Genomic DNA, 24,771 nt, shown 5'->3' with positions numbered 1-24,771 from the left:
CTGGTGAGGCCCAGGCAGGAGAGGGCGGGCCGAGGGGCAGCATCAGTTTTTCCCATTTCTGGTTTTGGTCTAAAGACAGAGGAAGAACAGAAGTAGGTAAAGCCAACCTGCTGGCCATGTTCCTTCAAGTAGCTAGTCGACTCTGTTTTGAAATAATTTCATTTTAAAAATCCTCACTCCGTATTGGTGCTATTCAGCGAGAACTGCCCATCTTCTTACTAGTTGAGTGTGGAATTAAATATAAATTATGATTATTAGAAATAAATTACACATCTCAGGGCATAGCTGATGTGTTGGATAATGAAAAAAAAGATGAAAGTGACATTTTTGGAAAAGTGAACTCAAACCAACAAGAGAAGTTAAAATTGGATAGGAAACGTAAATCCCTCTGCTTTAGTGAACACATCAACAACTGTGGGGAGGTCTGTGTACAGTGGACAGCACGGTGAATGAAGAGGTGAGTGGGGGTTAAAGTAGGAGCACAGCGCCAGGCAGGCCTGGAGTCCAGGAGGAGACGCCTGAGAGCCCTCCGGGACTCCACAGGCCAAGGCGGCTCAGAAAGACAGGAGCTTGCGCGCTCAGAGGAGGGTGGCCAGGGAGGGAGTTCAGAGACCAGAAGAAGAGAGTGTCGTGGGAGGATCTGCGAGGGCCAGGCCTGAAGTGAGAGAAGCGTGGCTCTCAGGACTCCTGGCAGGCGCTGGAAGTTTGGATCTTGTCCTGAAGTTTAGGGGGTGCCAGGATCATAAGCCAGGGACTCACAGGGCCTGATTCAGTTTACTGAAATTTCTCTGGCTGTGTGTGGAGGTGGGTGGAGGTGAGGTGGGCAGGAGCAGGGAGAATAATGCAGTGGCCTCCCAGGGCGAGGTGGTGGGGAGGTCTACTCAATAGGAAGAGCGGAGCAGCGGTGGATGTTGGGTGGGAAGAGGAAGAGAGGAAGGCGGTCTGAAGTCCAGAGCTGAGTTAAAGGAAGGAGTGGTCAAGCAGAGGGTGAAGACCGGCTTCGGATCCTGGTAGCAGGGACCTGGGGTGCGATTTGCAATGACAGAGATGGCCAGAAGGATACCACGTCACTGAGTTCAGAAGGCCACAGCGTTATCTCAACATCCCTTAAAGCAAAGTCAAGCATATAATGAATGCTCACCAAGTGCACATATTGAGTATGAAAACCTTCTGTCTTCTTATGTACAAAAGAGCAGAAGGTACTGTCACAGGGCTGGGGTGTGACTCCGGGGTGGAGCACTTTCCTGGCACATGTGAGGCCCTGGGTTTGATCCTCAAAATGAAAAAATAAAATAAAATAAATTGATAAAAAGTTTGGTTTCTCTCCTTAGTGGATTTACATTCTAGCTAATGAATGATTTTTTCATGTAAAAGATGAGGCTCATATCTCCAGTACAATGACTCATCAGAAAGTATTATTTTTGTGGTTCAACTCTTGTCTAAACATTAAGAAAATATTCTTTTTTTCTTGTATTACTCTATGAATCAAATACATCACCATTTCTTGCTTAGATGATAAATGTTTTGAGTCATAGCTTTCTGGAAAACATTTTATTTCATACAGATTAGTCTGACAGCTTATTTTTTACTTTTTATTTTCAATTTTTTAAAGAAGACATATTTCATTTTCAGGGTCCAAACTCTATTTCGGGAAAGAGAAAGTGGGCGTGAGCAGATAGTCTGCGTCATACTAAATCAGCCCCTAGGGCTAGCGTATTCTTAAATTCTATTACTTAACATTAGCTGTTTTGTTTATCTTACATGGTTTCTAAAGTAGCTATGTACCAAATTAATCTTCTAATATGCAGTGAGGCTTTTAGTTTTGTTAGTGTGTTTTGCAAGAAAATCACCAGTCACCATTGTGGTCATTACCCCTGCTAGCTTGAGCCATGGTTGATTTATTTATATGCATCACTCAGATGCCTAATTTGGGCCAGTGAGTAGATTGTTTTTGCCGTTGAATACAATTCCAAAGGTGCTTTGTTCGCCTATTACTCCACAGCAATAAGCCTCCAAGACGGAGCGGCATACTGTGATAAACCTCACCTTGATCCAAGCACGTCAGGGTGTGTTCATAATCGCTGTCCTGGCTGAGCACATCCTGCGATTGGGCTCGGATCCCCAAATTTTATGGCTTTTTGTTTTGTTTTGCTTTTAAAAGGCAAACCCATAAAGGTGATAAATGTAATTCCACGATAATGGAGTTAGGAAGCCATTACTGAAGGCAATTTTAGAGGAAAACAGAGAGTGTAAAATGATGACTTTAAAATATTTAAAATTATGGAGGTGGAAATTAAATTGCAGACTTTGAAGGGAAGTGTGGACCGTGGAAGGGAAACGGAAGTCATCCCTAATTTAGAGAAAGAATTTACAGTGAGATAAAATAGCCAGGGAGAATGACAAACATTGAGTTTAAATATTTCAAAAGGAACCATTTCAATTAGTTTCTGCATTTAAAAAAATGGCACGTAGCCATAGATAGGACTTACCGATTCATAGGAGGCAGATTTGTCTAGCTCTTCCTGAATAACTGTAATCTAGAAAAAAAATCAGTAGTTTTTTTTTTTTTTTTTTAATTCATCTTTGCTTCTACTGTTTACGATTTTAATGTGGCTCTTAGATGATTTCTTGCAAAGGGAAAGCCACTGCATAGAAAGTGCCCAGGGATTTTTGGTTAGTTGCATTAACGTTGGATTCATTTATTAGATTAAAAATACATTACGTGGACTTTTTGATCAATTACTAAAGTGTTATACATTTCTGTATTTCTGTATATTTCTACTTTTTCTTCTAACAACTTAAAAGTGGCAGCAGTCCCCAACCCTATCATGTCTATTGTTCTTTTTCATAATAAATATTTTATCAGTCTCTTCACTGTTCTGAACTCCTGTTCACAGAGAAGAAAACTATCTACACATATAATTTCAAAAGAATAAGTATATGATTTAAGCATGACATAAAGGAGAGATAAGAAGGAAGTGTCTTGTCGTGAGACGGTAGGAATTTTAGTGTGTAAATGTCGGCACTAGTAGGTGACAAGACAGAGGGAGGAGGGCAAGTCGCCCACCTCTGCTCAGGACCCAAACGCCCTGAATGGCGAAGTCACAAATGATGCTTTTTCTGAAATGATCCGCCCCTGCGGGCAAGTGCCGATTCCGCAGAGTGAAATCGTCCCTTGATTTAAACCCAACAGGAGACTTCCTGGCATGGTCAGGGTAGGCTGGTGCAGTTTAAAAGCATTTTGTGGACTTTTTCTTGCCCCAATTTTCTTTGATGAGTCAGGACCGTTTCCATTGTTCACTGTAATTCCTTTGAGGGCTGTTAGGTCTGGCCCAGAACTCAAATATCATCATCAACAGCATAGGTCCTCGGTTGATAGTGTGCTGGATTCTTCAGAGCTTGAGAGTTTCTGTTTGGTTGGGAGAAACAGCGACAGCTGAAAGCACCTGAAATGGTTTTGGTTGCCATCCTCCGTTAGAAGCAGGGCCAGAAGGCTGCTCTGTCTTGCCCTCTCCTCTTTTTCCAATTTCTTGCAGTAGAAATGCTTTTGTAAAAGAGCAATCTACAGGACTTGGCAAAAATGCTGAACTCCGTAGCTCTCAGTGAGAAAATTGGAAACTGGCAGAGCCATAGCCAAGAACTGCCAACCACAGGTTCTAGTCAGATTTGAAAAAAAAAATTCTACCCTTGGCCCAAGAACACAGTGGATTTACTGGCAGAGGGGATACATTATAAGTTTCTTTTCTGGAGGTGCTAATAAACTTGAATGAAGCCTCTCCTGTTCTTCCTCACGTGGCCAATGGTGCTAACCCAAAGGTTGACTGTAAGCAATCAAAGAAGCTCTCAGAAAACTGAGAACATACAAGAGCCCCAGAGCTGTTTTGCATGCATCACAAGGAATATTGTATAGAAAAGTAGAAGATCAGACCCAGAGAGCTCACTTCCTGATGTCATATACACAAACTAAATTCTTGGATAATTTTGCAAATACTGAACATTTTAGATGATTGTTCTGAAAAAATGCTAAGAAACTAAGATCACAATGAGACTGTTTTCCAACCTTTAGAAATACCTCTAGGGGAACCGATACATTTCCCCTGCTCGCTTTGTGTCCATAAAGCTCGTTGAGAGCAACAGAAGTGATGGAGAGACCCGGGTGCCAGCATATCCTGCATGCTTCACCTAGAAACATCTTCTTTTTCTCTTCCTTTGTGGTGGTCTGTAATTTTCCAGTTCTGCTAGCCTTTCTGAGGTTTCTCCCACCTCTCTTGGGCTGTCCCTCTCTCCATAGCATGCAGGCTGGACATGGATTAGGACACCTGAGCCCTGGGTGGATTCTCTACCCACGACAGCTGCTGCCTGCCCACAAGCTCTTGCTTGCAAAAGGAACTCTTCCACCTTTTCCTCAGCTGCTGCTGGTGCCTAACCCAGGGCCAGAGTTTAAATGGCGATGACAGAGGTCGCCATATGATGGACAAGATGTAGACTTACTAAAGTTATCTACTTACAAAATATTCACACTCTAATGCATAAACAGGGATTAATGAAACTCTGGAGTTGCCTTTGGCAGTTTTTTGCTTTGATAAAAGCACCACATTTTAGAAAGTACAACGTCCATTTTGCTTTCTCATCAAACCAGTCCTTTCCTACAGTGAGAAATGAGCAACTGAAAGTGCCAGATCATCCTGGCTGTGATCTGTGACGGAAACAAATCCCTCGGGAGCATTTATCTCCTCAGTCAAGGGCTTGCTTTGTTTTCCAAGCTCTGACAGCCTGTTTTCTAAAACATTCCATGATCCTTCTTTTCCCCCTACGCCATCCCTGATACTCTCCCGGGGCCTCTCTCTCCTTCGCTGTCTTTGTGAAGGTCGGGTAGAGCCAGGGAAGATGCCTAGGCAGGTTGGGGAGAGGCTGCTGGTGGCTGCCTGCAGGCCGGTTGGGAGCGTAAGGGTGGTGCACCCCACCCCAGCCTGGACCTGCATCTGTTGGGTGGCGGCAGCCGCCCACCAGGGAAGGCTTTCCTGCTGCCTCCACTTATAACAAGCAGAGTGACATTTAGGTCTGGGATGACCTTACTCTAGTTGTGAAGAAGCAGCAAATCAAACTGTCCCTTAAATGTCCTCCAGCTCCCAGCTGCTTGTGCTATGTCCCACCCGTGCCTTGGGGGACATAGAGATAGACTGTTTCTCACCAGTGGCTGGGATGAGAGTCTGGGTCTTCTCCAGCCTGTTTCGTTATTGTAAGATGATGTGGCAATGTCAGTGTAGATGTTAAAATAGCACACACAGAGTACTTGCTCAGTGACTAGCAGATAGTAGGTACTCAAGGAAGCTTGGCCGTTGCTATAATTAGGCAGACCTGGAGGGTAGAGTCTGCTCCTCCTCCAGGTGAGGATCCTCTTACAGAGTGTGGAAGCTGAGACCCCAGCAATGGGGCGACGTGTGTTCCAGCCTTCAGGGAGAGGAACTCTATGTCTAAAAGTTTAAAGAAGTTCATGATATAGACATCTCACAAAGTTTCTGAAGCTTTATTTATCCTGTCTGGGTTGCAGAAGAAGAAGATGTGAATATGAATAAATAAACAGAAAGCATGGAATGGGCACCATTGGAAAAGCAGCTGGGCGCTCTCTTCAGAACAGCATGCCTGATTCTGTCTCTGGGTTTGGACGACATCCTTCCCATAATAGGGCTTGGCCATTTTAGGCTGAAATGAAGACATTAAAAAGCATTTTGAGTGGCTACAAGAAAATGAAGAGTTTGTTGAAGTCAATTTTAAGTTTGCAGCCAAAATAGGATGAGGAGACATCTTTTGGTGGGCAATATATATTTGATATATTTATGATATATTTATGTTTGATATATTTATGATCTGTCTATCTATATGGGCAGATCTGATTATATATTAAAGTGTGTAAAAAATAAGTGAAAAAGTTTTGGATCCCCTTCTATTTCATTTTCCATTTCCTGTCCAGTCCTTATTCACAGGCACACATATTTTTGACATTAGTCAAAGCATAGATACCATTGATAATTTTTTCTGTATATTATATCATAAACATTCCCAGTGTTGACACACTGACATCTTTATTTCTCATAATTCACTTAACCTTATTACATTGCTGGACATTTAGATTATTTCCAGTATTCACTATTTCAACTAATGCTTGATAGCCATCCTCACGTATATAATGCTTTATTGAAAAGTATTGTTTCCTAGGATTGATTTGTAGACCTTTCCTCTAATGGATAAAGACTAGAAATTGAATGCTGAATAAACATTATTTCCTTTTATTATACTGCCATTCCTATTTCTCTCTCTGACTCTCTCTCTCTCTCTCTCTCTCTCTCTCTCTCTCTCTCACACACACACACACACACACACACACACACACACACACACACACATACACACAAGTCCTTTTAAATTCAGCATAAAATTCAGGGATGCCCCCATCTTGCTGTGTCTTCTTGCTGCTCTTTCACTTCTGGACAGATTGATGGTCACAGCTATACCTTCCATGGTCCCACTCACACTGGTTTTTCAATATTGTTGTATTTTTCATTTTAACTTCATTATAGCTTGAACTAAATAACTCCAGTCTCTCCTCCCTCAGAGGGTTGTGAGAAATATTGTCCATCTTTCTGTGGTTCAAACAGCACCTGGAGCTTTTGTAGAGAAGGTATTAAAGTCATAAATACTGCAGTGCCGGCTGGTGCTCAGGGGGACGAGGTACCAGGAGGGACAGCTTCTGGGTGTTTCCCTGTGACAAACCTGGGAATGCAGCCCCGAATTCCTGCAGGACCCCTCTCGCCCCCTGAACTCATGAAGCGATGTCGTCTTGGGAGGTGACGTCTCAGCCATCTTTCCACAAAACTTAAAGTGCTTGGCCCTGTGCCCAGACTGGGTATGTTGCCCACAAGGATGCAAGAGTCCAAGGCCAAGAATAAATGGCAACAAATAAAACACTTATAGGTAGGAGGTCTAGAAGTAAAACTGAGGAGGGAATAGTTGGCCTGTCTTGGGATGAGTAAGAAAATCTGCCTCCACTCGGGTGGAAGTACAGATGAATATCAGTCTTCCTGGACTGAGCACACAGGGTACAGGAAGGCTCTTGGGAGAAGGCCTGGCTGATGCAAAATGGCAGAAGGAAACCTCAGTAATGGTAGCTTCTAGTAGGAGACGAGGCTGGCAAAAGAAGGAGGAGTATAAAACGTTTTTGCTGAAGAACGCATGCATTGTCTTGGAGTAGCCGCGGAGCATGGAGCCTTTTAATAGAGATGTATCATTACCAACGCACGTCGGCCATCCAGTCTTGGCTGCAACGTGGCCTGGAGGGGAGGGGCTGGAATTAGAGCCTCCAGTTAGATCACCAGTTCAACAGGCCTTGAAGGAGACGTCGCACGACTCTCAAAATTTGCTTGTTTGGTTTAGAAGTCATTTTCTCCTCTGCAGAGCTCTCTGATACTGCTTTTAACTCCTGCAGATGAGATAAATGAATTTAGCAAGTTGTTGTTGATCATAACCTAGGTGCAAAGTTTAAGCTTTCTCCTGAGATTAAAAGAAGTTCAATTCACCTTTGGAACATGGTGGGATATCAACCAACAAGCACATATCTTAGAAATGATTTTTGCTTGCACAAAGCTCATTATAATAAAGAAAAGAAAAAAAAATTACAAAAAATGGAAAACATAGCAGTTTATATTTTTCAAGTGTGGTCGTATCTTATGGACAGTTATAGAAAAATGGGAAAAGAAAATAAGGGCTGCTGGGCTCAGTGGCAGAGAGATGGTTCTGAGCAGGGCCAGGGAGAGAACTAAGACCAGCAGGGCCTTGGGGACTGATGGGTTCAGAGTCGAAGAGGAAGATCTTAACCGACTCAAGCACGTTACCCTGGAGATGACCGGAAGGCCTTGTGTGGCCTCTGCTCCAGGCACGACAGCATGGCATGATGGAATGCTGGCTGCCAGGTAAAATCTGTAAGATCCCGACACTGAGTCTGCATTAGACTGCATTCTCCAGAAGCAGGGCTTGGTAGGAGGACAAATGGGAAAAGGATATTTTAGAAAGTATTCTCAGGAAAATCCACTAGGGTCGCCAGTATTGGAAAGGGAAAGAGACCGGGCCAGGCCCGGAATTAAGCAAAGTCCAGGGAAGAAGGTGAACGTGAGCCTGGCAAGGGTTCAGGCAGAGGACTCTAGGAGTTCCTGATTAGGGGACGGAGCCGTGTTTCTGCCAGTCAGGTCAGGTCTCTGTGGGTACATAGATGACCAGGATAGGCAGGTTCCTTCAGCCTCAGGCTGTCTTCCAACAGACCGGGCAGGTGCTAGCGACTGGGAGAGAGCACAGAGAAGCCGGGTGTCTGAGAAGGATGAAGGGATCCCGGGGGGCCAGCAGCACTGGGGGCACCTGCTCAGTGTTCCCACGAAGCCCAGTCTCCTCTCGGTGCTGGGCTCCCTGTTTTGCAGGGTGTTTGGGGCTCATTTCTGAACCCTAAGCTAGGGTTCTGACCTTCCAATTCTTCCCAGTCACCATTTCTTTTTCCTCTAGAGGAGCACAAATGTTGAATGGAAAGCTGAGCCCCCGAGAAATCCTGGCCTTTGCTGCCTCTGGCCTGTTCGGGCACCTAAAGGCTTTGCTAAGTGAACTGGGCTCATATCCACATGTTCAGGGAGAGAGCTCTCGTGTGAGTTTGTGGCTCACTTGTCTTTAAATGTGGTCTCTGTTAGTGCCTGAAGATTCATGCAATGCTGAGTGAGACCAGAGGGCCTTGTGCTCCCTTTCTTTAAAGAAAATGTCTTGTAGTTCTTAGGTCATCTTTATGCAGAGTTTTTCAGAACTCGTTTTCCAGATTTCAAGAAAAATTAGTCTGATTCAGCATTAATGTTGAGTAAAAGTAATTAGATGGGAATCATATGGGTCAAATTCGTGAACCCGGGAGAACAGTGTGGCACGATACATGGCTCAACTTCACGACGTGGTTTGTATCTGTGGAAGCTGACGTGTGGGAGTCCACACCCGCGTGGGTGTGTACTTCATGGGTATGTGTGTCCTTTCTTTGTTTTCCCATTTGTCACATCAGATCAATGCCTTCATCATTTTTCAAACATCTTGCATCAGAAATGCTACTTATTTGTTCTGTGTTTGTTCTCTCCCATATTTCTTACTGGAAACATGAAATAAATATGATGAAGTAGTTATAAAATGAACACTGACATGGGCAGAAAATGTGCCAAGAGGAGGGAAATTGAACTTGGGCTCGATGTGCTCAATGAGCCCAGCATAGGCAATCGGGCGTCTTGAGTTTAGGGGCCTAAGCAAAGTTGCTTCTGGAAAATATTTCTGTGTTTGGCCAGAGAGCCTTTGCTAGTGGCTGGTGAGCCCTGGTCAGCGTGGCTGCTCCTCGGAACTCACAGAAGTCTGTCCTGGGGTCTCTGTGGACCTGAGCATCTCTGCAAGGATGTTCTGGAGGCTCGGTCGGGGCTCCTGCCACTTCATTCTGGAAATTGTCACCTTCACCACAATCCCGTGAATCTCCTCCTAACTCAGAATTGTTCCTGATCGGCCTTCGTTTCAGTACCTACTGTGGTCTTTGCTGCATGAGGGAAATGAGGGAGGCTGAGAGATGAGCACCCATTGCCCCTGCTCGTGGTCTGTCTTCCTGCTCGAGTCCTGCCCAGGTCACCCAGGTCATGGGCACCCCCAGCTTGGTGCCTGTTGCCGGCACACGCTCACTGGGACCCTTCCTTTGCTTCCACTTGGGAAACAACTGAATGGACGACATCACACGATGTGTTCATGCTTGCCGGGAATTGAGATCATTGTGTGCATTTCAGCAAGGACAAGTTCAGAAACCGATTTCTAAGGAGAGGACGTAGGTTGTCAGAATACAAGATACCGAGGAACTGGGCCTTCTGGGGGCCTGTTTTGCTTCTGTGAAATCCAGCCCCACTTCAGGGGAAAAGAAACCTCCAGGTATCTCAGCCCCTCCGTGGGTGTCACCGCTGGCACCACTGGTTCCTGTGGCCATGCAACCCCTGCCTAGGTGTGAACATCTCTGCTGTTCCCTAGCGGGTGACTGATCTGTGGAGAGCCGAGGTGCTCGCACACGTCATGCTGGCTCACAGCAAGGACTAGTTTCAAAGTTTGTTTAACCTTTAAAAAACCCTGAAAATGTCTTCTACGTCCATGAGACAACATGCTTAATGTAGTCTACAGGGACACAATCTAGCCTCTGGTGGGGATGATCAGAGACTCTTACTCTTCTGATATCTTTTTCTTTTAAGAATCGACTATGCAGAAAGTCTGCATGAAGTCTCTAATCTGGGAGCTAGTAAGAATTTGGAAGTTGGGGCTGGGGATGTAGCTCAGTTGGTAGAGTGCTCGCCTCGCAAGCACAAGGCCCTGGGTTCCATCCCCAGCACTGAAAAAAAAAAAAAAAAAAAAAAGAATTTGGAAGAAAAAAGAAATCAATGGTCTTGGGCTATATTGTCATCTTTTAACTTCCTAAGACCTCAGAAACATATTATTTAAAATTCTTACATCCTATTCATTAGTTGTTTTTCTGGTTGGGAAAAACTGCAGAACTGCTCAAAAGTCAGACTTTCTCACGGACTTCGGTAAACTTCATGGTACTGACTTAAATAAAAAGCGTCGCTCTCATTGTACCATGGTGGAAAGACAGAAACTTATTTATTTACTTATTTTTTCACAATTAGAAAATGAACAAAAGTGACAAAGTGAGAGGATCCTGGTTATTCTTCAGAGAAAGAATCCCAAGTATCCGGATCCCTGGGAACTGCCTCAGGAAACAGCCCGCGCGGTCGCCTGGAGTGGCAGGTGACTGGGGTCACGGATCTGCCCAGGCTGTGCTGCGGGTCCTTTGCTCTGTGGCGCGGTGGCGTCTGGACCCGTTGCACGTCTCCACTGCGGGTTGGGGCTGTCTCTGCTTCGGCGTCCAGGACCTCTTGATTCTAGTGACTTTCTTTCACTGAGACAAATGTCCTTGCCTGGCCTGCCTTCGTGGCGGCTTTGTCAGGCCGCTTTATCTCTTGACTGTAGCTCTCATCCTTCCAGTTTTATCTGCGCCTTTCAGGCAAGCAGTGCTTTAGCGCACTTTATCTTGTTTAGTTCCTTTACCTTTTATCTGCTCTCCCCATGACGGATGGAGGACAGCAGCACACGACAGGGGGCTGCTGATGCTCCTAGCTGGGTGGCCTTGCTGCCTCTGATTGGCACCGGTGAGGCGCAGACATCCTGAAATGTGGTCCTGGACCGTCCTCCCAGGGTGAGGTCCCGACGCCTGGACTGCTGTAACAGGTGCCACCACCTGGCTATGTGCACGAGGAAGTGCACCGTCCAGCAGTTTTGGAGCCTGAGGCTGAGATCAAGGCCAGGGCTGTCCTGGGCTTTCCCTGCTCCGTCAGTCTGGCAGCCTCTGGCATTTGCTGGATGTGGAAGCATCACCCAGTCTCTGCCTTCATCTTCCGGTGGCCTTTTCCCTGTGCCCTGTGTCTGAAGTCTCTCTTCTTGCAAGGAGATCAGTCACCTTGGACGGGCCCTCCCCGACTCCAGATGAGCTCATCTTAACAATCACAACAGCCCTATCTCCAGATTAGGTCACTTTCCAAGAGACTGGGGTGAGATCTTTGCCATGTGCATTTGGGGACACGTCCAGCTCATCCCCCAACTCTGTCATCATGGAATGCTGAGGGTCTTCAGAGCAATGTCATCCATTGTGCATATACACCCTCTTTTCTTTATCCAGTCATCTTTTGACGGACACCTGGTCCTCCGACACCCCCTGCCTCCCTGGGAGCTCTCAGTGGTGGACGTGTGCGTGGTGCAGCTTCCTGATGGCCAGCCTGCTGAAGGCGGCAGGCTTCTGTCCTTGCCATTTCTGTTCTGTGGGAGCTGCTCCTGTCCTTCACTTTTGGTCTGTCGTAGGCAGAACCCTGAGGGAGGCCAAACGATTCTGGAGACATTGAGACTTTCGGGTCTGCCCTCAGTGTGGCCTCCCCTACTTCATGCCCCGTGAGCTTCAAAAGTGCCCCTTCTCCACCCTCTGGACCTTGCTGCCTGCTTACTATTGGAAATTAGTGTGTTTATTATTTACTTTTTGGCCTGCTTTTTTTGAGAGCTGTGTCACAGGTCATTTTAGAATGCTTTCCTAATCAGTATGCATCCAGATTGATCATTATGCAGTCAACATTTGATCTTGCATCGAATGGGTCTCTTTTAAGAGTTTCAGAAAGATTCTCAACTGAGTTCTTCATCACCTGGGCGCGGCTGGAAACGCGTGAAGCCTCTGTTACCATCATCACTCCTAATGGGCTGGTGGCCACAGGGTTCTCCCAGATGGCTTAGGGCGAGTCTGGGCTGTTTGACTTTTAGTCTGGTTTAAACATCATGAGAACATGTTATTCTTTCAGAAATTCTGGGAAAGGTGTGATGCAGCAGGAACTGGAGATTTCCACTTTGCCCGCACGTGAGAGGTGGCTGAGAAGCTCAAGTAGATAGGGTCACCCAAGGATGGTGGGCTAAGGGGGAAGGCAAGGTGACCCTGGGGCACAGCAGCATTGGAAAGGACCAGTAGAGAAAGTGGAACCGACTCTGAGGAGGCAATGGAGGGAGGCCAGAGAGGAGGGACGGGGGGCAGGAAGGCCCAGCGTCGTCAAACCGCGATAGGTGGACCGTTTTCAGGAACTGCACGGCTGGTGCTCAGGACCAAGGACCTGGTGACATTGCAGTGTTGGCAGATGGTCGGACGAGTGCCAGACTGTATGAAGTTCTCCTGAGAAACCAGGAGGCAGAGCCAGGGGAAGAACCAAGCTGAATGGAGAGGGGAGGAGAAAGAGGGATGGACGGCGGGCACCACAGGGTCCCAGGTGGTTCTCAGAGCCGGAGCAAGACCCTGCTTCGAGGCAAAGGAGGCTCAGTTCAATCAGAGGCAGAGGCTGAAGACAAAGGAAGTGTCCAAAGGTGCTGGGGTTCTGGCCCCAAAATGCCCAGGTTCTGAAACCCAACGTGTTTGCTGGATCTGGGAGTCTGCTCTTTGCCAGAGCAGCACGTTGAGAAAGTCAAAGTTTTGTTTTGCTCCTGTGACCCAGTCCCATTTTATATCGCCTGATGTGTTGTTTTGAGGGTGCAAGGCCCAGTGTGAGGGGCCTTCCACAAAGCAGGCGCCTCCGTCAGCCTCGTGTCTGGCTTCTCAGCCTCCCCACGGAAGGAAGAGCGTTGTGAACTCCACGGTTGCCGTCTAGCCGGACCCTCCAGTCGGGGCCCGTGTGATTACCCGTGTCCCTGTCCTCTTATTCAGTTCTTATTAACTATGGAAGTTCCACCCTGCCTCCGGTCCCTGCTCTGGACTGGCCTCTGCTTCTCCCCCTCCAGGCCCTCCTCCCTTCCTCCCTCGCGTTCTTCCCTTTGGTTTGGGGTTCTCACGTTCCCACGCGGCCTCCCCAGTCATCTCACCACTCTCGCTCTCTAGTTCTGTAAGTCGGCACTTAGATGCCCAGACTTGAGCAGCACATGGTTGGATCACGGTGGCGAGACTGCTCCTTACAGGGTGGCACGGTGGGAACGCGGAAGTCTTCTGAACTGACAGATATTGGTGATCTTGGCTTAGAACCATGAATTCACTTTGGCCTTGCGGATGTCAGTTCAAACACCGCGTTAATGTTAGAGCCATTCTGGATGTCAACACCCTCTGTCCACCCAAAGACAGGTATACTGACGACAGAGCGAGAGTACAAATTAATTCTTTATTCAGAAAACTTTGACTGCGTTCTCTACTCTAGACCAAGCACGGCTTTTGGGGCTAAGGATAGAGAGCCGTAAAAAGGCCGGGCAGGCCCAGCACGGTGGCACACGTCTGTAATCCTGGAGATTCAGGAGGCGGAGGCAGGGGGATGGCAAGTTTGAGACTGACTCAACAATTTAGTGAAACCCTGTCTCCCAATAAAAAAATAAAAAGGGCATAGATATCACCAGTGGCAGAGTGCTCCTGGGTTAAATCTCCAGTACCAAAAACAATAAGTAAATAAATGAAATAAAGATGCGAGTCCTGGACAAAGCTTAGGCTTGCAAAGCTGAGAGTATAAGCACCCAGAGTTTTGCAAAGTCAGTTGGCAATTATGTTTTTTTCTTTTAATAGTTTTTTTTCCCTTTTGATTTGTTCTTTTTAGATACAGATAACAATAGAATGTATTTTGGCATATCACGCATACATGCAGTATAACTTATTCTAAATAGGATCCCATTCTTATAGCTCTACATGATGTGGAGTTACACTGGCCCTGTTTTCAAATACATGCATAGGAAAGTGATGTCCGATTCATTCCACTGTCCTTTCTAGTCTTTTTCCCACTCCCTTCCCTTCATACCCCTTTGTCCAATCCAATGAATTTCTATTCTTCCCTCCCTCTCCCTTATTATGTGTTAGCATCCACATATCAGAGAGAACATTCCACCTTTGGTTTTTGGGAATTAACTTATTTCACTAAGCATGACATCCTCCAGCTCCATCCATTTCCTTGCAAATGCCATCATTTCATTCTTCTTTATGGCTGAGTAATATTCTGTTGTGTATATAAACCACATTTTTTTGTCCATTCATCTGTTGAAGGGCACCTAGGTTGGTTCCACAGCTTAGCCATTGTGAATTGAACTGCTATATAAACATTGGTGTGACTGTGTCACTGTAGTATGCTGATTTTAAGTCCTTTGGGCATAGACAGAGGAGTGGGATAGCTTAGTCAAATGGTGGTTTCATTCCAAGTTTCTGAGGAATCTCCACACTGCTTTCCAGAGTGGCTGCACCAATTTGCAGTCCCAGCAGCAATGCATGAGCATACCTTTCTCCCCACATCCTGCCCAACACTTATTGTTTCAGTAGGTGATTTTGCAGAGCTGCTTAGATGCATGTAGAGCTACAGGCCAGTGAAGGTGCTGGAGGCGGGCAGGTGAGCAGCTGGGGATGCAGGTGCACAGGGCAGAGGCATGAGACGCAGGTGCGTCCAGGGATGTCTGGACTCCTAGGACTCAGGGTGCTTGTGGAAGGGGATGAAGCACTGAAATGACTTGTGAACGAGGATTGTCAAGCCAGAAAAGTCACGTGCCAGGTACAGAGCATTTCAGGATGTCACCCCGCAGCAAATTCATGTAAAAACAACACAGTCCACACAGCTAATTATATGTGTGGAATAAACTGGATTTGTTCCTTTCCTTTCTATTTTTAGGATTAGAATTGACCTTTTCCTCCCTCTTTACTATATAGTTCAGTTCCTGGTTTTGATGAATTCACTTCTGAATTCCCAGGGCGTCAGGATGATGGGCCCTTAGTTTGTGTGGGGTCTTCCTGGTTGTTATCTTCAGTGTCATTTTTGGGTAGCCTTGCATCTGGCCATGCAGGAGAACCAGGTCACCCGAGAAGCCACAAGCCGCATCTGAGGCAAGGCAGGTTCTGCAGGCCTCGGTGGGTCTCGATTTCCATCTGCCTCCACCAGCACTGCGCAGTTCACCTGGACGGGATCACGGGGCCACTCTCTTCTTCCTCGTCATCTGCCTGCCCTGTGCCTTTAAGCTCTAGTGAGTCTGCACCTAAGTGGGCCTGGCTCCTCACACAGAGCCTGTGCTGAAGCTCCTGCACCCTGCTCTGTGGGTCTGTCCTTTGTGAAAATGCAGATATTCCTAAGAAGGACCCCACTCTAAACCTGAGTCAACAGGTGCGTGGGGTGGGGTAGCTTCCGGGGAGCAGGTTGGTGAGAGAGAGGCTGAGGTAGGAAGAGGGAAGCATCCAGAAAGAAGAAGAAGAAAAGCCAGCTGGGAGAGAGAGCCCTGAGGTCAAACGACAAGTTCCCACCGAGGACTGGTGGGCCGCTCCTTCCCAGATCCCGCCCGGCTTGCACACGGCTGCCATTTCTCCTGTGTCCTCTCCCCCATGTCCACGGCGTGCTAGTGTCTGACTTAGCCTTGTCTCTATGTCGCCCCTCATTTCTTCCATTTCTTGCCTCCTCCTTTCCCCACCTAAATTTTCATTTCCCCTTTCCTTCCTTTCAGCTTTGATTTTCTTGTTATTTTTCCCATTTTTTAAAAAAAAAATTTTCTTCCTCTCCTCTTTTTCCTTCCCCTTTCTTGTGTTGGTTTAAAACTTAGACGAAATGTTTTTGATGTGCTTGTCACGTGGGTAAAGTGTTAACGCTGGTGCACAGTTGCATGGTTACAGACTGAAAACCGGAGGGCTGCGGCTTCTCTTTACATTCTGACACCTGGAACCACTTGCTAAAGCTAACTTTCAGTGGGATTGAGCTACTATACACGCAGTGCTCTTATTTAATAGAGATAGCAAATCTTACGGTAACTTAGACTTTTTTCTCCAAAAGTGCTATCACATAGCTGCACAGTGGCGCATGCCTACAATCCCAGCTACTCCAGAGGCGGAGGCAGGAGGAACAGAGTGAGACCCCGCCTCTTACTGTGCTATGTCCTTCTCTTCTTTTCCTTTTTTCTTCTTCCGTCTGTCCTTCCTTTGTTGTTGTTACTGTTGCTCTTGCTGTAAGCCAGGCAGAGGCTTCTGGCCAGCGTTGTGACACAGAAGAATGACAGACGCCCTTCCACTCTGCGTTTCCTCTGTTGCCCACGAGCTGGGACCTCATCACAGCTCAGACCTCCTTCTCCCCTGAGATGTCAGGTCAAAACCCTGTGTGGGCAGCCGTAGAGCCATCAGAGGAAGGAAGGTGGTGACTACTGACAAACAGATGCACCTGCTACTGCTCTGTGCTATCTTAATTTTGAGAAATAATTCCTGAAGCTTATTGTCTACGTTAGGTTCACGAACTTCTTGGTCTCAGGACCCTTTTATACTCTTAAAAATTATTAAGGCACCCAAAGAGCATTTGCTCATATAGGCTCTATCTGTCGTACTTGCTGAGCACAGTTTCAAACACATGCCTGTTCAAACACACGCCCAGGAGCCGCCAGAGCCTCTGGCGGAATCCGCTGTATACTTGGGAGAGATCACGAGTGAGGAGAGTCACTTACATCGTAATATTACTTTGAAAATAAGTTTGACTTTGTAGATCTCCCAAAGGGACACAGTGACCCCATGGGGGACATAGAACACACCAGCACCTCCTGGTTTAGGTAATTCCTGAATACTAGTGCTGGAAACTTCAGAAAGGGTGTCAGGAGTCGGGAGAATATAAGGGAATTTCCTTGGTACCAGGAATTCACTTCACATGTAGTCTCTACTGATGCACAAGCATGTATGCCTGAAAAGTGAGTTTATGTGTGTATTCAATGAAAATGATTTGGTACCTTTTTTATAACCACTAAATTCTAATTGGTGTGACTCTAATCTGGAAATTTGATACCCAGAGTCAGATTCTGAGTCACTGGCTCAGCATTTGCAGAAGTGTTATCAAATTCAGATTCTTAATAAAATCACTACTGAGAAAAGTGCCAGGATTTGGTTATATTTCTCATTATCTGGTTAACCAAGAAACACTGCAAGACTATGTGTGAATGCTGAACCCCCTTTTCTCTCTACCAACCTTACAAAAATGCAATATAAAGACATCACTTACCACGGTGAAACTCCATCAAGTAACATCACCAATCACTTTGACAGAACTTTCTGGGTGGCTTCCAGCTCTGAGTCCAACAGTGTGACACCTAAGTCTAATCATCTGCTGCTTCTTTTCAGACAGTTTTGAGGCAGCTGCGCCATTGAATTGCCATGTAGTCTCGGAATCTGGAAAAAACGTCACACTCACCTTTCAACTTCAGGTGGACTGGCCAGTGCAGCAAGTCACATGGGAAAAGATCCAGCCCCATCAGATAGACCTCCTCACCTGCTGCAACTTGTCCCAAGGGAGGAGCTACACCTCCAAGTACCCGAGGCAAATACTGAGCAACTGCAGCCAGGACATCAGGAGAAGCTCCATCCTCATCCTCAACACCACTGCCTGGGACTCAGGGCTGTACCGCTGCCGCTTCACGGCCCACTCCGGAGAAAACGAAACCTTCGTGGCAAAATTGACCATAATCGATGGTAAGTGGGCCACCGATGTTTTCCAGGGACAAAAACAGAAAAAAGTCAACCATTGAGGGTCAGTCACTGCTGTTGTTCTTGAGGTACTTGCGTTCATTTCATGAGATGCTACTGTTCAACAGCGTTTTTAATGGTTGAATTCAGGCACGTTTACCACTATTATGTTCTAGGATTTAGGATTTCGTTATCTTGCTAATCCATTCAGCACAAAGTTTACAATAAAAACATTCTCTATTTTCTTATCTGCCACAATAAGAAATCAAAAAAAAAAAAAAAAACAACAACAACAACAAAAACACAGTATTACCAGCCCCTAGGTTTCAACCTCAAACTCCTGCCTCACCAAGTTCTATTAACATTTTTGGTGCAGGTGACAAGGTGGTATCATCCCTAGGTAACCCCAGCAGTCACGAGACTGTGCTAGGTCATGTGTGAGTCAGTCTCCAGGTGACTGGAGGCAAGAGGTGTGGGATCATGTGGCAGCTGCTCTGCCTGGTCAGAGCCTTGGTTTTTCTCAGTCGGCTTCAGACCTGGGCACAGAAGCAGCTTGACCTTGAGGCTACTGAGCTGACCTTCAGGGCCTGCCTCTGAGTGGTCCCTTGATTCCTTCCTTTGCTCTCTGCCAGTTCCTTCACCTTGGCTTGTATTTAGACATTTGGAGCCAAGGCTGCCTAGGCTTTGGCTAAGCCTTTGGCCTCGCTGACACTGCGGGCTGATAGTTCTTCCTGCCCTGGAATTGAAGAAGAAAAGGTTTTTAAGCCACAGCCTCAGTCACTGCTACTGTTGGTACCCAGGCAAGGAGGACGTTTGGCAGAGGAGAGCAGACTTCCACGTGAGGTTACTCTGGAGCAGGCCCAGCCTCCTCTGCCCCCCTCGAGGATGGCAGGAGCCCAGTGTGAGATGCACGTTGGACTTAGAACTTGACATTGAAGAATGGGTGATAGAATATTCTGGGGAGGAAAATGAGCAGAGTTTCCACATTTTAATGTTGACCCTATTTCTGCAGACATAGAAAATAGTTCTTACCTAAAAAAATTGTGCAGTACAGAAATAGTTTTTGAACCTGGCCAGAGAAAAAGAATAAAAACAGATACTAACTTTTTCTTAGAAACCAAGGGAAGAAAATGTTCTGTTCAGAAAAAATATCATAATCATTTAAAGACACATGGGAAATAAGGCCTTGTCCATTGTGCTGAAAAAGTAATTATAAACATCTTAAGTCACAAAGAAAATGAAGGTAAGAGATTTTGAGGAGTTATATAGTTATTTAACTTTTATTAATTAATAAACATGTCTTAGATTTGTCCCAATATGACTAAGTGTCTTGCACAAAACTCTTTCTTTGTATGTAAATTATAAACAGTGTCAAAAATCTGCCAATGAAATGAAGCTGAGGTGGGTACTGTCAGTGCCCATGAGTTCTGGACAGCTGCAGAATGGCTTTTCTGACAGTCAATTGACAGATTTAAAGACGAACAACTGGACTTATATCCATTAGTAAAAAAGTATAATTGATGAAGATGACAGCTATTGACCGAATGCTTTGGCTTAATTCCTTTTTCAATTATTATAAGTAAAGATTGAATCTAAAAAAAAAAACCAGTCTGAGAGCAAAATAGATCATTTGTGTTTTGTCTGGTGCAATTTGATTATTTCAAATCCTGAGGCTGTTTGGTCAAAAATCAATGCAGAGATTAAAGCAGAAAGGCAGGCATAAGATGTGGAACAGATTTAATTTATTTCAACCGTCAAGGGAAAGGTGAGGGTGACACAGATTTTATAAAGTACCATACATCCTTTTGTTAGTTCCCATTAACTTCTTTTATAGGACTTACTCTTGGATCCAAAAGAGAGATTTTTAAGACTCAAATTTATACACACATACAGGCTTCTCCCCTGACTGGTGCTGGCCTGTGTTCATCATCAGACAAGAATCATTTAGTCAGGGGTCACCCAAGAGATTTTTGTATAATCCCCAACCAATAACTGTATAATTGCCAATGAATACACCATGTATCCAGGCCTTCCTGTGATTTACGCAGAAGTGTGAAGAGACTCGGCTTTCACTTTCTTCACTGAGTGAAATGCAATGCCAGCTCTTAGCAACTGTACTCAGGACCTGGCAAGTGTATGCAGTAGTTCCAGGTTGACCTTCCTGAACCAGAAACTTGACCAGAAGGGCCAGGAAGGGGAGAAAATGTGTGTTTACTGACACCCTACCAAGATTATTTTTGGTCTTTGATATCCTCCAGATTTTCATTAGTTATGGAAGAGGTATTTTCAGTATCTCCAAAAGAAATGATGGAGTCAGGCTATGATTGTTTAAATTGAGTTTATTCATGATAAAAAGATTGAGGAAAAAATAAATGAAATCAGCTCTCACTGAAAGTTCCTAGAGGAGACCAGTTTTGAATGAACTTGGGTTCACAAGTGATCAGCGTACCTGCATCCTGCTGTGATCTTCTTTCACCTGCGGGACCACTTGGCCACACCACCTCGTGTCCAATGAGGTGTATGGCGAGTGGAACTGATGATGAGGGAAGACCAGTCAGTCACAGACAGAGAGGTGCACGGGGAGATGGGCGGTGTGGGCAATGGCAATGAGATGAGCAAGCTGGCCCAGGGCCTGAGCTCTGGTTTAACGTAGGATGAGGTAGGTCACGTGAAATGTTGACTTGGTGAAATTCTGGGTTTGTGGAGTAGTCAAGGAGAACCTTTGCTGGTTCCAGTGCAAAGATGGCAGAACAGCTTCAAGGAAGATGGGGTTGTTTCTAAGTTTCGGAGTACAAGACTTTCACCTCTTTGGTTAGGTTTAATCCTAAGTATTTTATTTTATTTTTGTTATTATTGTGAAGGGGGTTATTTTCTTCATTTCTTTTGTGAAGTATTAGTTGTCTACAGAAACATGATGGAGTTTTGCGTATTGATTTCATATCCTGCTACTTTCCTGAATCATTTACTAGTTCTAGCTGTTGTGTGTGTGGTCTTCAGGATTTTAGACAGATGTGATTATGTCATCTGAAAACTGATCATTTTACTTTTTCCTTTCCTACTCAAATGTGTTTTCCCCCATGTCTAATTGCGTGGCTAGCTAGGGATTCCAGGACTTCACTGAGTACAAGAGCTGAGACTGGGCATTCTTGTTCCTGATCTTAGAGGAAAGGTTTTCAGTTTTTCACTGTTGAGTCCTTTCACATGTGGCCTTTATTATTTTGAGATAAGTTCCTTTTGTACTTTAAGAGTTTTTATCATGAAAAGATATTAAATTTTGTCAAATGTTTTTTCTACTTCTATCAGGATGATCATGTGGGCTTTTATATCGTTCTGCGAATGTGGTGTATTATATTGATTGATTTGCAGGCATTGAACTATTCTTTCATCCCCCAGGGATAATTCCCACTTGATCATGGTGTATGAGCCTTTAAATGTGCCATTGAGTTCAGTTAGTTACTATTTTGCTGAGGACTTCTTTATTTAAGTTCATTAGAGATATTGACTGTAGTTTTCTTGTGGTATTTTCTGGTTTTGTTATCAGAGAATGCTGTTCTCATAAGATGAATTTGGAAATGTTCTCTCTTCTACTTTGGAAAAGTTTTAGAAGAGTTGGTTTAATTCTACCTTGTGCGTTTGGTAGAATTTATCTGTGAAGTCATCTTGTCTTGGGATTGGTGATGGGCTGCAGGCCCCAGATCCACCTTAGCTGGGCACAAAAGTGGCCCAGACAGGGGAGAGGGATGCCACTAAAACGTCCCTCAGCTAGCTCTGCCACTCGCCCAGTACCACTTTCTCCTTCTCCTAGCCAGCCTGCTGTTTTTCATCACGTGTACCTTCTTTCCATGGAATCTCAATCAGGTCTCACTGTCTTCGTGTTTGTCTGTTAGCCCAAACTGCTTCCTTGTCTTTGAACCATTAAGCATCTTGAATTTCTCAAACATTTGTTAACTTAAAAACTGCCATCTCCAAGTGACTTAATTATTGCATCTACTTTTATGGTCCAGATCTTGAGGTCAGAGATTAGGACATCTGTAAGGTTATCCAAGTGTCTTTCTAGCATGTGCTAATCAAGGGTTCCTGACTGATGATATGTTAATATTTCTACCGATTCTGGTAGGAACCATTTCCACCTTAGCTTCAAGTTTCCTGTGTAGATTATTTTGAGATTTTTCCTCATCAACACTTAACATTAGAAGTTTAGTGATTGCTTACCAAAGAAAAGGAAATCTCAGAAGATCAATTGCAATGTTTGTGGAGAAATTTGCATGATATTTTGTTTACATATGTAACTTTCAAAAAGGTTATTTGCTCTTTAAACTTTCATTTTTCTTATTTTTAATTTTTTAACATAATGGTACATATTTGCTTATCCCCAGACTGGAGGATGGGATTTGTAAATTAAGATTATAGGAGTATTCATTAGGAAATTGTGCTCTCACAGCCAAGGAAATCTTCCCACATATTTCTTCGGTAGGTTTTGGGGTTGGCAAAGAAATAACCCAGGGGGATAGGGCATTATAGATGATGCATCTTGGCTATCGATGGCTTGGTGAGGATTACTGAGTCTAAGACTCTGTCCTGTTGAGTTGAACTATGAGAATATTGAAGAAGAAATAAATTTCATTGATTCCTTTGGCCTTTAATTTCTGCTAAAACCTGACCAATTTGTTCCCCATTGATTTGAATTCTAGAACAGTTTCAGGTTATAGATAAGTTTATTTTTTATTTTTAGGATTTTGTTCATTCATAGCCTTCTTTCCTATTCCTATGAATTTAGAATAGATATGGGGGATTGTTCAGCTAGTACACACTGGGCTGATGGACACATTCATTTCTATGATACTGTGTAATGAACTTCAGCCTTTTAGAATCTTTTACCTACATGGAAAAATAAAATGTCCATGACAGTTAATTTATATGATAGGAACACACAACCAGAATCCCAGAGCAGCAGTGACACTACTTGTAATTTAGAATAGCCTCTACTAAAACAGATCAGCCACAATTTTCAGCCCAATTTGGTTTGCTTTTAAAATTCTGAACGATGACTGGGTATCCAGATGTGATATACTGTTTTCACATCACAGGTGAGTTGATCCCTCAATCATGGCCTATTATTTCATTGTATCTTTCAGTTGCCTCTGCCCAAATCCGGATTTTTATAAGGCATTGCATTAAAAAGAAATTGCAACTTGTCAGTTAATTTGCTTTATAAGCCCCACATATTGATTTTTTTTCCAATGCACAAAATCATAGAACATTTGTAGTCATTTTGTTATACATACCCTATTCATGAAGATGAATAAGGATATTTCGTTGAGTAATACAAATTAATATCAGAGAGAAGGAATTTCTTTTTTTTGATGGTGAGTACTGGGATCTTTTTATTTTATTTATTATTTTTGAAAATTTATTTTTATTGTAAACAAATGGGATACATGTTGTTTCTCTGTTTGTACATGGAGTAAAGGCATACCATTTGTGTAATCATAAATTTACATAGGGTAATGATGTTTGAGAGAGGAGGAAATTTTGAAAGGTTACACATTAAATTATTTGATAAGTCACACTGTTGAGTGTATATAGTAGGAATACTCTAAGAATTGCTATTCTATAAGTGGGCTTTGTCTTAGGATTGAATTTCCATCTGTTTGCATGATGTTTTCTTCTCCCTTGTAAGCTTATACAGGTAGAAATTCAAATTTAGACAAACATACTGATTTTCTTTCCCCTTAAAATCTGTGCATGGCCACATTTATTCAAGAGACCTCTAACTGCAAAATAACCATATATACTTTTTTTGTCATGCCTGGAATTTTCATTCTAAAAACTCCAGGGAATTGTTAATAGCCTGTGATTGTCCCTCAGAGTTTTTTTTTACAAACTGAACATGGATGAATGTGTGAGGTTTTCTCCAAAGACAAATAGAAAATTACGTAACATTTTTAGAAATTAGTTCTTCATATAAGATTATTGGCATTTCCATCTTACCAGAAATTTTAGTTGTATGTATTCTATTTCATTTAATGAGTTGAAGACTTCTAAGTTCATCTGAAGCATTTCAAACACCCTGACATGATCCTGACAAATATTCAAAGGCAACATAATGGTTTTGAGGAGGACTATGTTATTTAAAAGATAAGGCCATGAAGAATAAGCATGGCTCTGTCATTCTTAGAGTTATGTCTTTTAACCTCAATTTGTATCTTTTTAAGTTATAATTAACTCTTAAATGATTCGGTGATTCCTAAAGGTGTTTACTCAACAGAAAATATATTTTCCTTCACAGCTTTTATAAAATATCTATTTTACTATCTTCATTGGCCACTCTTAAATTTATTTCCAGAATAAATTCAGTGCACTTCACTATTTTTTGGAACTCTGAAGTAGCCATGGTGCTCAGTGTTTTAGCTATAACAGAGACTTGTATTTTAAACGCAAAAGAAGAGATTATTCCTTTCAAAAGTACCACGCTGAAATGTTATTGTTCTCCCTGGGTTGGTGGAAAAGTAAAATGGCTTTAGCATTATTAATAGTGAGAAAAATGAACAAATACCTTGTCATCATTATGATGGGCATGGGCAAGGGAAGAGCAGATGTGGAGTCGACGAGACCACATTAGGAAAGGGTGCTCAGGGACCTTATGCACCCATGCCCCCAAATCTGGGCTGCAGGAAGGAAGTTTGCACATATAGCAAAAGGCAGGTTCAGAAAGTGTAGGTGCTTTG

The 24,771-nt window shown here is 44.1% G+C and overlaps 1 protein-coding gene across 4 annotated transcripts in view; it reads left to right on the top strand.

The window, feature by feature from the left end:
• The window catches only part of CD226 (CD226 molecule), a 75,970-nt gene that overhangs the window by 33,844 nt on the left and 17,355 nt on the right, over positions 1–24,771 (top strand). For all 4 annotated transcript variants that reach the window (XM_079109130.1, XM_079109129.1, XM_079109128.1 and 1 more), the window contains one exon: positions 17,702–18,049. In XM_079109130.1, coding sequence (XP_078965256.1) covers positions 17,702–18,049 — 348 coding nt within the window. The remainder of the gene's footprint in view (positions 1–17,701; positions 18,050–24,771) is intronic.

Source organism: Sciurus vulgaris, assembly GCF_902686455.1.
Source record: "Sciurus vulgaris genome assembly, chromosome: 13".
Taxonomy (NCBI): Eukaryota; Metazoa; Chordata; class Mammalia; order Rodentia; family Sciuridae; genus Sciurus; species Sciurus vulgaris.
Note: the sequence above shows the minus strand (reverse complement) of the source record. Positions and strands in the feature narration are given on the sequence as shown.